Source organism: Erithacus rubecula, assembly GCF_903797595.1.
Source record: "Erithacus rubecula genome assembly, chromosome: 10".
In the NCBI taxonomy this organism is placed as follows: Eukaryota; Metazoa; Chordata; class Aves; order Passeriformes; family Muscicapidae; genus Erithacus; species Erithacus rubecula.
The window spans coordinates 4,853,255-4,868,196 of record NC_136662.1 but is presented as its reverse complement, the minus strand read 5'-3'; the positions used below and the strand labels follow the sequence as shown (position 1 = coordinate 4,868,196).

The window sequence follows — 14,942 nt, the reverse complement described above, 5'->3', positions numbered from 1 at the left end:
ATTAGTTTGTGTGAAGTGGTGACTGGAACACAAGATCTGCCCTGGAATGCTGGAATTGCCTAAAGACACCCTTAGGCAAGTTACTTATCTTCTCTGTCTCAATTTCCCCATGTTTAATGCAGTACCTATGGTGTCTCAGCCTTAGGGATTCAAAAGAACTGACTACAAACAGCACAGGTGCTGAATTTCACTGTGTACAATGCAGCACCCAAATCATTCCATTCAGACCCCTCACAAACTGATTATGTTGAATATATACACGAAAAAAAGATTCTGCTTTAAAGTCTTAACTCTCTAGGCAAACACAGAGAAATAGGTCTTAGAAGACACAGAGGAGGCATTTGTTTCTTTGAAATATAACAGCTCCTTCCATGGATATCACACACATTATGATGACCAGTTTCTATAAACACTAATTACACATGTAGAAATCATATAAAGATAAGTCATTTACCTTGATCCTGTCTGGGGAGGCCCCTGAGCACACATGAATGCAGTGATGGGAACATATTTCCTACTCGTTATGAAGCCACAAGAGTACAAGAGGGTAAACTAATAAGCCAAGTACAGATTTGTCCAAATCAAACAATTCTAGGCAACTAAATGAGCAGCTCTATATTTACATTTGCAAGCAGAGGCTTAAACCAAGGATGCAATATCTAGAGATCAGCACGCTTCTACTCACCAAAGTATTCGAAGAACTGAAAGGCAGCAAAAGATGCAGTTATGAGAAACTTTTTCTTTCCCTTTTTTAAAATAAAAACCATTTAAGCTTGCTAATTTTTGCTGTCTCAGACAATCAAAATTCCAATTGTCTGGGACATCAAATCTAAAAAAGCATGAAATTAATCTTCAGAAGTTAAAGTCTTAAAGGCATTGCATCATTATTTTTGTTGGATATATTTTTGATTATAATGCAGATGAACCCCAAATTTAATAAAACTAAAATAACATGAGTTAAGTATGAAACATAACAGGATATTGCAAAGAGATTAGGTAGTTTCCTTTAGACTACTTGCAGATCCCAAGGAAAAACCAAACTGAGGGACACAATGATGAGAAGGCACCGCTTAATTAGAATATTTAATGGAATATGAAAACAGAATGCTCATAGTACTGGCCTTGGCAATGGAACACAGCAAGCAGAATATGGACCCAAAACATTGCTCCATACCAGATCCTGTTTTGCCTGTCGCCTGTCTGTAGTAAAGAAAGGAGCAGGCTTGCTAAATTCAAACCAGCTGCAACAATGAGAGTGTTACAGTTGGACTGAAGGAAGCTTACCTCATGAAAGTATTGTGGAAACTGCTGTTGGAAAGATAATAAAAGGATTAACTGCAGTTTTAGTGAACCATTTACTTTTCAATCAAAATGTCTCATGTATTTCCTGTTCTCAAGTAGCTTGAATTCCAAAATTCCTTTGTCTATTACAGTACATAGTAGCAAAGCCTGTCATAAGAAATTAATAATTTTACATGGAAAAGTACTTTTATGTATGAGGGCGGGGTGCTGCTCACTGTGAGCTTCTCCTGAGCAGTTCAATACCTAGTCAGGCAGTAATTTTACAGGCAAGAGCAAAATCCACGGCTTAAAAAGAAAGTACAATGGGTAATTGTGAACAGGGAAAGAAAATCACCACTACAAATACCAAGAGATGCAAAGTTACTTTAACAGAGCTACAGCAAAAACAAAACAAAATCTCAGACCTCTACAGAGAATGAACTGCCATCTTAATTTGCAGGAATAACAGCACAATTATCACCATATCAAAAGAAAAGCCATCGTTTAAAATGACATGACATCACTGCACAGTGCAACACTGCACAGCAATCCCTGTTTCACGTGGAATGGAATCCACTGGGCAAATCATCCCCACTTGATATTAATAACTTCACAGAGCTGTGCTGCAGCTTTGGATCCTGCCCCTGCTAGATCAAGCTCTTTTCAGGACAGAAAAACTAAATCTGCAAAGAAGACACAGTTTCTGTTTATTGTCTTGGATCCACTTCACTCTCTGCAGAATTCCAGGCTGTGACATTTAACACATGACTCTGCTGACAGTGGAAGGCTCCTACTGTGGGAATAGAAGAGTTAACTCCAAGTTGAGCAATGTGGAGCTCCCAATCCTAATTGGGCTATTCCAAGTATGGGAACAACTACAATATCTGCTCCAGTAAAAGAGATCTTTATATACTTACATGCCAAGGCTATATCAATACAACTTAAAGGCTGTCTGCAATATCAGATGCAAAGGGTTTTCAAACCTATTCACAAAACTTTGATGCATTATCAAAAGCTGATAATTTACTGCAGATGAAATTAATTCAAAGTAGGACATTTTTGGCATTTGCTAAGACATTACAGTATTTAATATCTCTGCTTTACCAAGTTTTCTGCAGGAATGGGAATGTAACATTAGAAATCTGCCATACAATACCTGTTAAATACACATTTTTCAGGAAAAGAGACAAGTTCCCTTGTCCATGAAGTCTACTGATCTTTCAGCACCACAGGAAATAATCAGGGCTTCATGTTTTCAGTATGCTTTCCATTTACTTACCTACACTTCTACTCAGGGAAAGTTAAATTCATTTTTAGATTTAGAAAATGTCATTGAGCTACTTCTGGAATAGAACCACTCAGTTCTTGCTTTCAAAACAAAAAGAAACACTTAGTCTTAGACTGTTTCCATTTTATCTTGGACAATTTGATGGTATTCTCTATTATCATAGGGAATACCCACTAAACAATGCAGACACTAAAATAATGTTTTTCATTTATCCAGTGGAAGTAAAAAGATAATCAGGACTATCACTTACATAGAAAATTTTTCTCAGCAACACGTTTTGAACACTCTTTTCTTGCTTCTCCCTTCCATAACCATCACAGGCCTGGAAGCTTTTTCTGCAAACATTCTTTCCTATTCCTCCACAGAAAGCTACAGCTTGCCATGGAAAACTTTGTCATGATCTAACATCCTTACATGCATTTTCCATTGCATCATGCTCTGACCAAAACAATAAAATAGACATACAGCTGAAAATTCTGCCTGTCAGGAACCCCAACCTGCTGCCATAACCATCCCCTTTGTCTGCACCTGTGTGTGTGCACACACGTGTGGGTGTCACAAATGAGACTCTCCAAATTTCATGGCCCAATTTGGAAGCTTATGTCAAATTTGTTTTGCTTCATGTGTTTCAGTCAGGATCTTATATCATTGTTGTTTCAAACATGTGGAAAGCTTAATGGAAGTCATTAACTTTTATTTTAGTTTGGCCATATTGTCATCATGGTGGGCAGATGCAGAGATGGTGTTATTCCCAAGATCCTCTTTTTGGAACACTGCTGTTGTTTACATCTTCTTGATCAGAAGAGAACAATGGTTTTTACTTATTTTTAAAGCTCTGGTTTGCAAATTAAAAAAGCCCCTAACAACCTTTGAAAACATAATTAAATATATTCTTTTTCTTCTTTTAACTGTTTCAAAACCTTTAACAAGTTTCCTTTTTTTAGTCTAAACTACCATTTGAAACTTTTGCACTCACAACTCTATGGGTTATTGTTCAGCTGAAGGAATGAGAAGAATTTCATTAGATGTGTTTTATGTTTCTTGATTAAAAATGTCACCCGAGGCTCAGTGACTTTGTTTTACGTTAAATGACGGCTGCGTGCTTTGATCATCACTTTATTAGTGGTTTAATGAATATTAAAAAAACAAAGCACTGTATTAAAAGTTAAGCTCTCATATAAGGAAACCGAATCCCTTCTCCAAGAACTACAGTATTTCTTACTCAATCATTTCCTTCTAGATTAAGGTTTTCTCCAATTCCCCTTTAGCCTGCTACGGACTAAGTTACAGGAAAGCACAACAATTATATTGGAGTAAGATTGAAGAGAGAGCAAGAAAGAGCAGAGCAGTTATGTTTCTATTCAAACAAATATAATCCAGACTTACCATGCACTTGTTTGGTTTTTCTCCAGAGTGCACCCTCATATGAATCAGCAGTTTGTAACGAGCATTGAAGGGTTTATAGCGGCGGACACAGCCTGCCCAGAAGCAAGTGAAGTCCTCTCCTTTCCTCTGGTCAATGTGAGTCTTTTCTATGTGTCTGACCAGTTCGTCTTGTTGGTCGTAAGTGGCACTGCAGTCAATCCACTGACAGACCTGCTTGCCACTGCTGAGCTCCTGCTCGTCGCCGTCGCTGGGCTGCAGGGACTTGGGAGACATGGAGGAGCTGAGGTGGGGCAAGGTCCCCGGGGTCTGGCTGAGCTGCTGGTGGAGGTGGTAAGGGGGAGGCAGCCCCTGGTGATGGCAAAAAAGATCAGCAGTGGAGGAATAATCGTCAGCTGGTTCTTGTTTTAAGAAACTCACCTTCTGGGTGCTGTGCGAGGAGTTGTGGTGAGGAAGGCTCGTACCATTCATCATAAGGCTGAGGCTGCCATTCTCCTCGACCTGCTGCATTTGTATCTGCTCACACTCACCTCTGTCACATTCAGTGGAAAGAGGCACAAGACATGCTGGAGGGGAGGGAATACTGCAAGGGTTTCCAGGCTGAGAGCAAGATTGGGGCTGAGAGGATTTTTGAGCGCTGTGATGACTGATCTCCACAGGATGAGAGGAAATGCCAGCTGAGTTAGTTCTCAGTCCATTCACGCAGGTGACCAGTGACGTCTGCGACGTGCGGATGATCGCTGCAATATCGATTCCTTCGGCTGAAGACGGCACAACGGAGATGCATCTCTTCTTCAGGTTGCTTGTTTGTAGCCTGGCTGAGTGCTGAGGGGTGCCAAGTGACAAAGGACCCAGGGAGGAGCTGTGTTCATTATTAAACAAGTAGGATGAAAGTGAATTTGTAAAGCTATTATTCATTAGGTCTAGTTCAGGATGCAGACTACCGGAGGCTCTCAGCTCCATCCCCTCTGTAATCCTCCTATGTGTGGAAGCCTCAGACAGAACCTTATAATCACTGGGGCATTCTTGCTTAATGTGCTGAGCAGGGTGACTTCCATTCAGGCATGGAGCAGCAGAATCTACTGAGTCTTGAAACCTGGGTGACCTGCAATACAGTTTTCATTAAGCATCGCTAACCACCACAGGGTTTATGATTTTTGTACAAGACACAAAACTTGTTAAACCCAGCAGAATGGAAGCACTTGCTCTCTGCTGAATGTTGCTTGTCTAATGCAGCAATTGCACCAAAAAAATCTGCAATGCTTCCTCTCCAACCTGTATAAAGACAGCATCGTTTTACACAGGATTAATTTTACACATGGAACAGAGATCTTCCCTCCACTGCTACAGGCAGTTCATCAATCACAATCAAGGCTTTCAATGCATAATAGATTGGGCAAAACAATAGCTGAGAATGAAGTTTGAGAACTTTGGGCGTATTTTAATTATTCAAATATTGTCATTTTCCTCAGAGCACACTGGGAAAATGTCTGGGCATTCTTGTTGACTCAGAAAAGGCTAGCTGAGCTTTGCTTACATGTCAGATATGCTTTCCTTTGCTGTATTAAAAAAGGAGCCAGATCACTGAAGAAAAAGAGAATACAGCAAAAGAACTGCTTGCTTTCAACCAGCACTCCAGAATCAATGTGAGATCAGCTGAGTATTTACTTCCACTAAATAAAAAGTTCACAGCCAGTAAATTTAAAATGGCAGTCTATGTACTCCCATCTCCATTTTTCATAATAAAGAGTGCATGGGACTGTAAATCACAGTTCTGGTCTACAAAAGTGATTTTTCATCATTTTTCATGTCTGTTGAATTCATTCATGGAGGAAGCAGCACCTTGAGGAACTCCACAAAAGACTTTTCAGAAAAGCACTGCATCAAGAAACATTTCCTCCTAACATTTTCTTCCAAGCAGTTAGCAACTGGTTTATGGCTTAAAATAAAACATTTTATCTCGGCTATAAACATTTACTGTGGATGATCCAACTGTGTGCTTTTTCTTAGGAGCAGAGGGTGTTTCTTACATATCCCTAAAGCATGGGAGGGTTTAACCTATGGCTTCATTGTGCCAGACCAAGGAGAGGAAACAGTACATCTGTGTGCAGGAAAGCTGTACCTGAGCTAATAAACCCTCCAGAGAAGTGCCCCGTGGTTCTTAAGCTGACATGTTCTACTTAAATGAATTTTATGCTTTTTTGATGCTAGCACCACAAAAGCTGAAGAAAACGGAGCCATTTTGGCAGCTTTTGTGTGACACCATAGCAAAGGCAGGTCTGACACATTTTAAAGCACAAAACACATGCACATAAAAGTATTTTGGACATTTATATGCTCAACTATGAAGCTGCTGAATAAGCTGCATTTATTTTATATCTTAGATTATTTTATCACTATTATTTCCATTAATCCATCCCTAATATTAAGATGGGAAGCTGGGATAACTTCCAAAACTTCCTTGGTAATAGCTCTCAAAAGAACAAAAATGGACAGAAAAAATTAACAACAATCAAAAACTTTAAAAATACTTCCTTCCTATGAAATTGAGGTTGTCAAAAACTGGCACCTGTCTGAGGCATACAGCTGGGAACACTGCATTCACTACTGACAGGTTTCTAAGCGCCAATAGGGCTTAATGTAAAAAAAAATGCTTTAAGATCATGAGAGAAGTTAAATTCCCCACCATTCACTGAATACAGAACAATCAAATCCTTCGTTTGCCACCAGAAAGTTTAAAACAGTACATTTAAATATTTTAGAGGTTTCCATAAACCATTGTTTATAATTTCTCCCTTTAGGTTTGCACAGTTGGTCTCAGGGTAAACTTAAAGCACCTGTTTCTGCAGATGGCGAATTTATATTTTAAAAAAACCAAATCAAGCAGCATTCATACATTATTTTGGAACATTTGCAGAACCATATGTCTGTAAAATATGTGGCATAACTATACTTTTATTGCACATGTTTGGGAAACCCTGCTCTGTTTGCTCAGTAGAAAGAGTGGTGTTTTAAACTCATTCTGAGAAAGGCTTTACAGCATGCAATGCCAGGCACAGCATTTCCTATTACTTGGTTTCTGCTGTACAAAAACTCTTCTAAATAATTCAGTTTGTATCACAGTTTAGTGGTCCCAAAGCCTCAGGCTAAAGTAAACTCAACACATTTCCTACATCCACATAAAGCTAACCCAAGCCTTACATTTCAGCCTGTGATAATTTGTGTTGTATTATTAAGCTTTATGTAAAGCTCCCATCTTGCCAGAAATCCATGAGAGAAGTTTGGTTTTTGACTAAGCTGGAGTCAGTGCAAAGTACCTGCAGGAGGGACACGAACATCCATGTCCTGAGAAATGCTAGATTTCCAAAATCCTAGGGAACAGTGAGCTGCATTTCCAGCATAGGATCTTACTCAGAGTCAAGACTGTACTGATGTGATGTTGCAGAGCAGATCCTGAGACACACAAGAGAGTTTTGAACCACAAGGCAAGCTGGAATGCCTTATTCCAAAAGCAAATGAGATGAGGGCACTGAAGTCACACTTCCCATTGCCACAGATGTGTCTTATCCATTCTCTGCCAACAAAATGATAAGCACAGACTGCTTGTGCAGATCAGAACCAAGTCCTCTCCAAGATCTGCAGTTTTCTCTGTAGCACTGTATATTTATATACATTATACATCATGTGTTAGTTAACTCTGCAGGGAATATCTGACATTCCTTCAATTTCCTGATGTTTAAGTGTTGGGTTTTGAGTGATGTTGAGGTTGCATTAATACAAAGTTCCTGTATCCCTGGCAGCACTCTGCTATCACTATTTTAGGGAAAGCCCTGCCCATTCCTCTGTGTCCTGGGGGGGTTGAAGGGAGAAGGGGCACAGAAATAAATCCAATACAGGAACAGCACAAGGTATCTGACAGCCAGCTTGCAGGATGGCTCCCCTTACACCCACTGACTCTTTGCCCCTGGCATCTTGCTGTTACACCCACGGAGCAGATTCCAGGCCTGGTACCCACAGGCTGTGCTGGCTGTAAGAATTTCACAATCTCTGGGCAGCAGCCAAATATAAATACCTATGAAATAAACAGGTAAGATGAGAGGGACAAAGGCAGTGCAAGGAGTACCATGGGACACACGGATCAGTCACAGCAGCTCTGGGGGACTTTCAGATAAGCAATCCTGGAAAGAGAGTGGGGTCAGCAGAAGAATATACCCCAAAAACCTCTCTCCAAACCTCCATGCATCAGGGATGGACAATCTAAAGGAACAGAATTGCTGCTTAGGCTCATGAAAGCCGAGTGTAAGGCCTTTGAAGAGTAACAGCAGCCTCTCAGAGGATACTGAGGCAGTGTTTCCTAAGAGACTCCCTTACGTGGTAATTGGAGCCAGAGCACGAGGCCAGTAGCACCACGCCAGCAGCGCTGCATTTCCCAACTGCCCTCAGAGGAAAAGATGACTGTATCTGAAATCTCCGGATTATTTACAAAACATACATGCCTTCAATTGCCACTGGAAACGTGCACCCGTGATAACTGACAGTTTTCAGAAGCTGGAGGGATTGTTGTGCTGCTCATCCAGGGACCCTGTGCAACACTATCCGAGCGCTCTGGTGTCTTCCCCGGGTTTTACATGCCGAGCCTGATAATGGATTATTTGACTAAAGGCCAACATTAGCTGTGTGCTGCCTCCAGTTGTGGTGAGGAAGGTATTGGGGCTTTTCCAGTCCCACACACATTGTATTCACAGATAGAATGTAGCAGCAGTTATGCTGCACAGATTAGAAGTTATTAACTAAGTGGGGAAAAGGGGCCAGGAAGAAGAGGGATCAGGATTCTTGGACTAAGGCAGTCATCCCTAGAATACAGTTTCCAAAGGAAAACAATTTCAGGAGAAGCTGAAGGGGATAACAAGTTGCAGTGCACTGAAGCAGAAAAAGGACAAAGACAATCAAAACCCCAAACCCTGAGGGAGATTTTTGATTGCTAGGGGAGGTGCTCCCTGGTTTGTTTGGCTTTTCCTTGGATGTTCCATAACCTAGAAATGCAAAGTGGCTCAAAGTTCTACCCAGAAATCCTGTTTGAATTTGTGTCTCCCTTTACTTCTATGCTGGTCATCAGAGCTGGGCAGAACAAGCAAAGACAGTTTGCCCTGATGTGCATGTGCTCCACTATCTGACAATTCCAGCTCTGCTTCTCCCATCCATTTTCAGATGAAGGCTGAGATCTGGGGAGGCACAAAGCACCCTTAGCTCCCACTGACTTCACTCCTCTCCTGGGTATCATTACTAGCTCAGTTACATTTTCCTGTTTTCAGACCTTCATGGAAAGACCACATTTTCTGTTACCTGCTTGCCAAGAACCTTTAGCATCACAAACTCCACAAACAGAAACAGTTTGAAATGCTGTCCACTTTCTCTCAAATGCCAATGTTTTGGCTCTGTGCCATGTGTCCCATGAAAAGCACTGTGATATCAGGAGACACTGTGTCTATGGGGACCACAGAGCAGAACTGGGCATTGGCTTCACCTTGCAAATCTCATGCAGACAAATGCACTCCATTAGCCAGGTGCACACACAAGCACAGCATGAGCACTGGGACACAAAACAACCTGTAATGTCCTTCAGGGTATTCTCCAAACATTTCCAAGCTTAGAGGCAGCAGAGTCTCAAGGCTTTAGACTATGCCACAAAGCAGAGGGGAGGGAATCAGGCCCATCACCTGCTTTCTCATGTTATGCAGCCAACAATCCTTTATGTTGTTCTGGGAATCCTCTTCCAAATGGGGGCTGGAAGGGGTTCATATTTCTGAGGGTGGGTACTGTGATGCCAGGTATGAAGGTATCTGTCATTTCCTCATTATAAAATTTACAAAAAGGTTCAACAAGATCTAAGCAGAGTATTCTCTTCCTTCTTTTGTTTGCTCTTGCTCTAATTATCTTTGTTTCATAATTGTCCTCACTGACAGAATGAAAAAAAAAAAAAGGTTGATAACTGCCAGTCCCACATTGAGCCATAAAGAAACCAGGAGGGAGCAGATTTGCATCCAGCTGCAAAGGCATCTACAAAACCTTGCAGCAATAGTGGATTATTTTGTTGTGGCATGGATATTATTTATCCTTTTCAAACAAACAACCAAACAAACATGCAAAAAAGTCTTTCCACTTGCTTTCCACATTACTGTGCCTCCTTCTCCTGAAAACACAGATGTTCTTACCCCACCAGTAAAGTGAAAAGAGGAAACAAGGCATGAATATGCATAATAAAATCAGGAATGGTCAGATTTTCACAACCAACTTGTAGGCCATATTTCCCTTTGTTGTCACTAGGGAAATTTCAGCCTGATAGGTCCATCCACAGAGTGCCAAATATTTCAAGCACCTAAGATAAAGGCTGCAACTTTATTGAGGCTTTTTTCTCCTACAGCTCTTCAAAAAGGTCAAGACTATTCCTATTACATCCACTGCCAAAAAGCAGCATAATTAAAATGGATGGACAGATTTTAATTTGTAGCAGGTTTCTATTCACAATGGATGTCTGTTTAGGGTACTTGTTTAAAATCTGGTAATGTTAAATATGTAACAACAACAAAAAAATAACGGAGTTCTGTGTTTTCATATAATTAATTTATAGCAAATGTTCAAATAGAGATTTTGTTCATAGCATATCCAACTACACTGTATATATCAAAACCAGAAACCAAATTTTCACATTACAGCCTTAAAAGCAAATACCAAAGATGTATGGGAACTCTGCAAATACTTCATTAAGGGAAATAAAAACGGCACCGGCTTCTGTAGATTTGACGGTGACGCGCCAAATCACCGCGTTGGGGACACTGGGCTGGGAGTGAGCATCACACAGGCAGAGATTCGGTGGCACCGTGGCCTCGGGTGGAGCCAGGGGCAGGGGCTGGTGCCAGCTGGAGCATACCTGAGGTCGGGGTGAGCCAGGCCCACGTGCAGCAGCCGCTCCCGGGACACCAGCGAGTTTCCCGCGTGCAGGAGCAGACCCTGCCGGCACACGGGCACCGCGCCGCTCGGCACCTCCGTGTCCATCATGCTCCTCTTCTCCGAGATCAAACTGCAGGGATTGTAGCCGCCGTTCACTGGCAAATAAAAAAAAAAGAAAATAAAAATAAATAAGGCTTGGAGTAAGAATTCTCTCCACTGACTTTGTAAACTCATTTTGGACGCGCGTCCAAAATTCTTGTATTTACAGTAAGGCAGTGGAAATGGAAGGTTTCACGAAAAAGCAAAGTAATTGCCAAGGAATTGGGATCTGTGAACTGTGGTCATTTATTTCTCATTGTACAGAAATGAAGCATCTTCTGGCCTGCACAGTCAGTTGTATTCGGTGGATTTGGACTGAGGTATTTAAGAAGACCATTTGGATGCCTTTCAGCTTATAGTGGGTCTTGATGACTATCAGCTCTGCCCTGCTTGTAACCATGACATGAATTATCATTATATCCTCTGGAGTCTACAGCTTCGTCAGGTTTTATTCCATTCCTATTCCAGCTTTAACCCATCATCGTTTCACTCACTTCAGGGTTAATACCTACCTTAGCAGGACTGTATAATAAGACTTTTGACTGTAATTGGGGCAGATGAATCACCTTTAAAGGGTATTTAAATACACTGCTGAACACTGTGAATAAGTTTTTAAAGGCCACACCACCAAGAGAAGATGGTAAATCAATCATATTACAATACCCCATTCACAGTTCCTCTCTTTCCAACAGCAGAATTACCTGGAATAGAGTCAAGATGTATCTTCCCTCCAAAAGACTGTAGATCCCTTTCAAGTGTTTAAGATTTATACTGGACTTGTAATAAAACACTTTCTTTCATTCCCCAAATGACTCAAGTCTGAAATTCATTAGGGCTTTCTAAATATGTACTTTACCAATTTTATCATATTATCAAAACACAGAAACTTGAAGCTTCCACCAAAGCTCAGCAATACCAACTGCAGCACACACTGATACCTGTTTGTGTGAAGACAGAGATTTCCTAGAATAACATGAACACTATCCCTGTGCTGTCAAAAATAATTATCTTCTCTTGTAGCTGTCAAATCACAGAACACATTCACTCCCTGCAAAGGAACAGAACACTTACACTAAATCCATGAAATTCTGTGTTTCAGCCAATTCATTTGCCTTCACAAAGTATCTTACAGATTCATTAGTAAAAGCTAAAAATTTCTTGCACAACAGTGCCCTGAGCACAGCTGCACTTGCACCAAAGCCTCTGAAATGTGCTCGCCACATGTGAGCTGGAACAACGATGGACAAGGAACAACACCAGCAGCTTATGGGGTTTTTTTCCCCCCACAGCAACTAAAAAAAGAACTGTGAGATTATCTCCAAGCACAGACAACCCAAATTTTCAAGTGCCCAAGCACATGTGAAAGCAAATTCGTTACCTCTGAATAGAAGGGAAAAAGTCCACTTTACACCACTGTAACTGAGAACAGAATCTGGCCCTTTGACAACTGGCTGTTCTATACAATATTAATATCACTGGCTGGCACACGTAAGATTTAAGCACTTTCCATGTCTGGAACCAGATCTCTTCTTTCACTGGTATCGAGGGGCCTTTAACCTACATTCTGTAACTTACCAATAACAGATGAAAAGAGCACACACTCCCTTGCCTTCAACCAGAGGGTTCACCCCGCTTGCACTATACCGTAGCCATTCCATAAATCCATATAAAAAACTAATCCTAATTTACAGAGAGTAAATCTAATAAAAGCAGAATGGTTTCCAGAAGGATCTCATGGAAGTGGAATCCATCAAGGTAACTTTTGTCTTTTTGTGTCCTGGAGTTTTGATTTATATTTTCACATTTAAGTGTTCACAAGGGAACGGAAGGAGTTGATACAGTAGTGTGCAAAGGCTGCAATCAGGCAATTCCTTCCATATGAGTAATCAAGTTAGTTCAATTTTGGGTATCTTGCTTCTTTCATTCTGGGGTAACTGACTTTGTGAGAGTTTTTTCTTGATTTATGCCAGGTTAAGTCAAGTGAGAATTGGTCTGTGATGAAGCTACACACGTCAGGAAGGACAGCTCACACTGGTCAGGACCTGTAGGGTCAGCCCTACGTTTCTTGTTAGGGGTAAATTCTCCTAGAACAGAACAGAACATTTCCTTACACAAAGGTAAACCTGTTTGTCCAACAATGAGATCAACATTTAAAACACCCCTACTAAAGGGCAATAGCTCTCTTTCTTCCCCAGGGAACACCTTGTTTACCATTCAGGAAGGCTTGGCCCTTACTGAGAAAATTAGCTGTTAAGGCTAAGAAGATAAGAGCAAGAAAACTTACCAAAAGGGTAATTATTCAACAATAAAAGCATGTTGCAGTGCTTTGGAGTTTACCTAATTAAGACCAATGAACAAATAACTGAAAGATGTCTAATTGAAATGACTCACATTCGAAATAGAGACAGATTTGAAATATTTGCCTAACATACTAGATATCCCCAGAGAGCTGCGGGTTTTGCGGCAAAGACCAAACTAGGTCATTTGCCTTTTTTTTTTCTTACTGTTCATTCTCTTTAATTACTTCTTGTTTAAAAAAAAAAAAAAAAAATGCCATTCTTGGTTTTGTTTGGATGTGATGTCCAAAATTTACCACGACAACACTGAGAAATGGAACGCCGTTCCTGGCAGCTGGATGAGTCACGTGAGGCGAGTGAAAGACCAAACAGTACCAGATTTTCTCAAACAAGTGAAAATCATCCACGCTGGAAGAGGCCATCACATCCCTCCACTGAGAGGAAATTATTAACTCAAGAGCTGCCAGCACAGCAAAGCCATGGGGGAGGAGGTGCCATACCCACACTCTGCATCTCATTCCATGAAATGAGCACTCAATAATCCACACCCCTGAATGTTTGGAGTGACTGCCACAACTCCTACACAGTCAGCAATTTAAACCCATCCAGAGAGATGCACAGAACTGCTGACTGAAAGCTCTAATGAACGAACTAAGTGCTTCAAAACACAGAATCTTCAAAGTGATTCATAAAATAGGCCATTTATTACATTTTCAACAATAACAACAAAATCAACACTTTGCCTAAGCTTTTTATGCCTGTCATGCCATTCTCTATGGTGAATGGGAGGGATTGTCTTAATGCTGCGACCCCAAGCCTTAGGGGCTGAAAAGTTGCAAAGGAAAGGGAAGCAAAGGATGGGAAATAGATACTAGAGTTGTTGTTACACCCCTTGCAAGGCAGGCCGAGCTGTGTGACTGTGGAGACATTGGAAAAACATGGAAAAACATGGCTTCTCCTTTGTTTCAATGAACCATTACGAGCAGGGATGTGAGTTTGGGTCTAAATTTTTCTATTATGGACACAAACAAGAAGATGAGATGGAAGAACATTTTAGAAGTAGGCTGGGGTGATTAGCCACAGATGTGATTACAGCCTTAGACTTTACCCAAGTGTAACACTGGGATTTTCAGTTAAACCTTAGAACGAGACATCCTAAACAAGAACTTCCAGATCTTGGCCTAGAGATCCAAAAGAAGAAATGTTCAGATTCTTTCTTCACAGTCATTTGCACCATCTCATACACAACAAACCTCTAGATATTTGGGCTTTTCACCACTTCACAGTGGATCTGCACTCTTCTGTTGCTGTTTGCCCTTCCCTGAGGACTGAAATGGTTAACAGTAACAGCACTAAATTTTCAGTGCTGCATTCAAGAGTTCCTATGTCAAGAGGAACAAAGCAGCTCACACCACACCCCAGGTTCCCCCTGGATCTCTGTATCAGTTACAACCTGTTCACATTTTAAGGTCTGTTTTATACAGCTGATAGAGACATGGCTTCATTTAATTATCATGCTTGCTCACTGCCTTAATAAAAACACAGTGAGAGCCAAAACATTTTTTATCACCAAGCAGACCATACTATATAATAAGAGTCAAGTGAAGACCAAAATTGTCCTACATTGGTATTTCAAAACAGGGGTG

General features: G+C 40.9%; 1 protein-coding gene across 1 annotated transcript in view; it reads right to left on the bottom strand.

Annotated features, from left to right (window-relative positions):
• Nucleotides 1-14,942, bottom strand: part of GLIS1 (GLIS family zinc finger 1) — a 182,887-nt gene that overhangs the window by 82,648 nt on the left and 85,297 nt on the right. Inside the window, exons 4-5 of the mRNA XM_079313555.1 lie at nt 10,881-11,055; nt 3,956-5,057 (exon numbers count right to left, since the gene is read on the bottom strand). Coding sequence (XP_079169681.1) covers nt 3,956-5,057; nt 10,881-11,055 — 1,277 coding nt within the window. The remainder of the gene's footprint in view (nt 1-3,955; nt 5,058-10,880; nt 11,056-14,942) is intronic.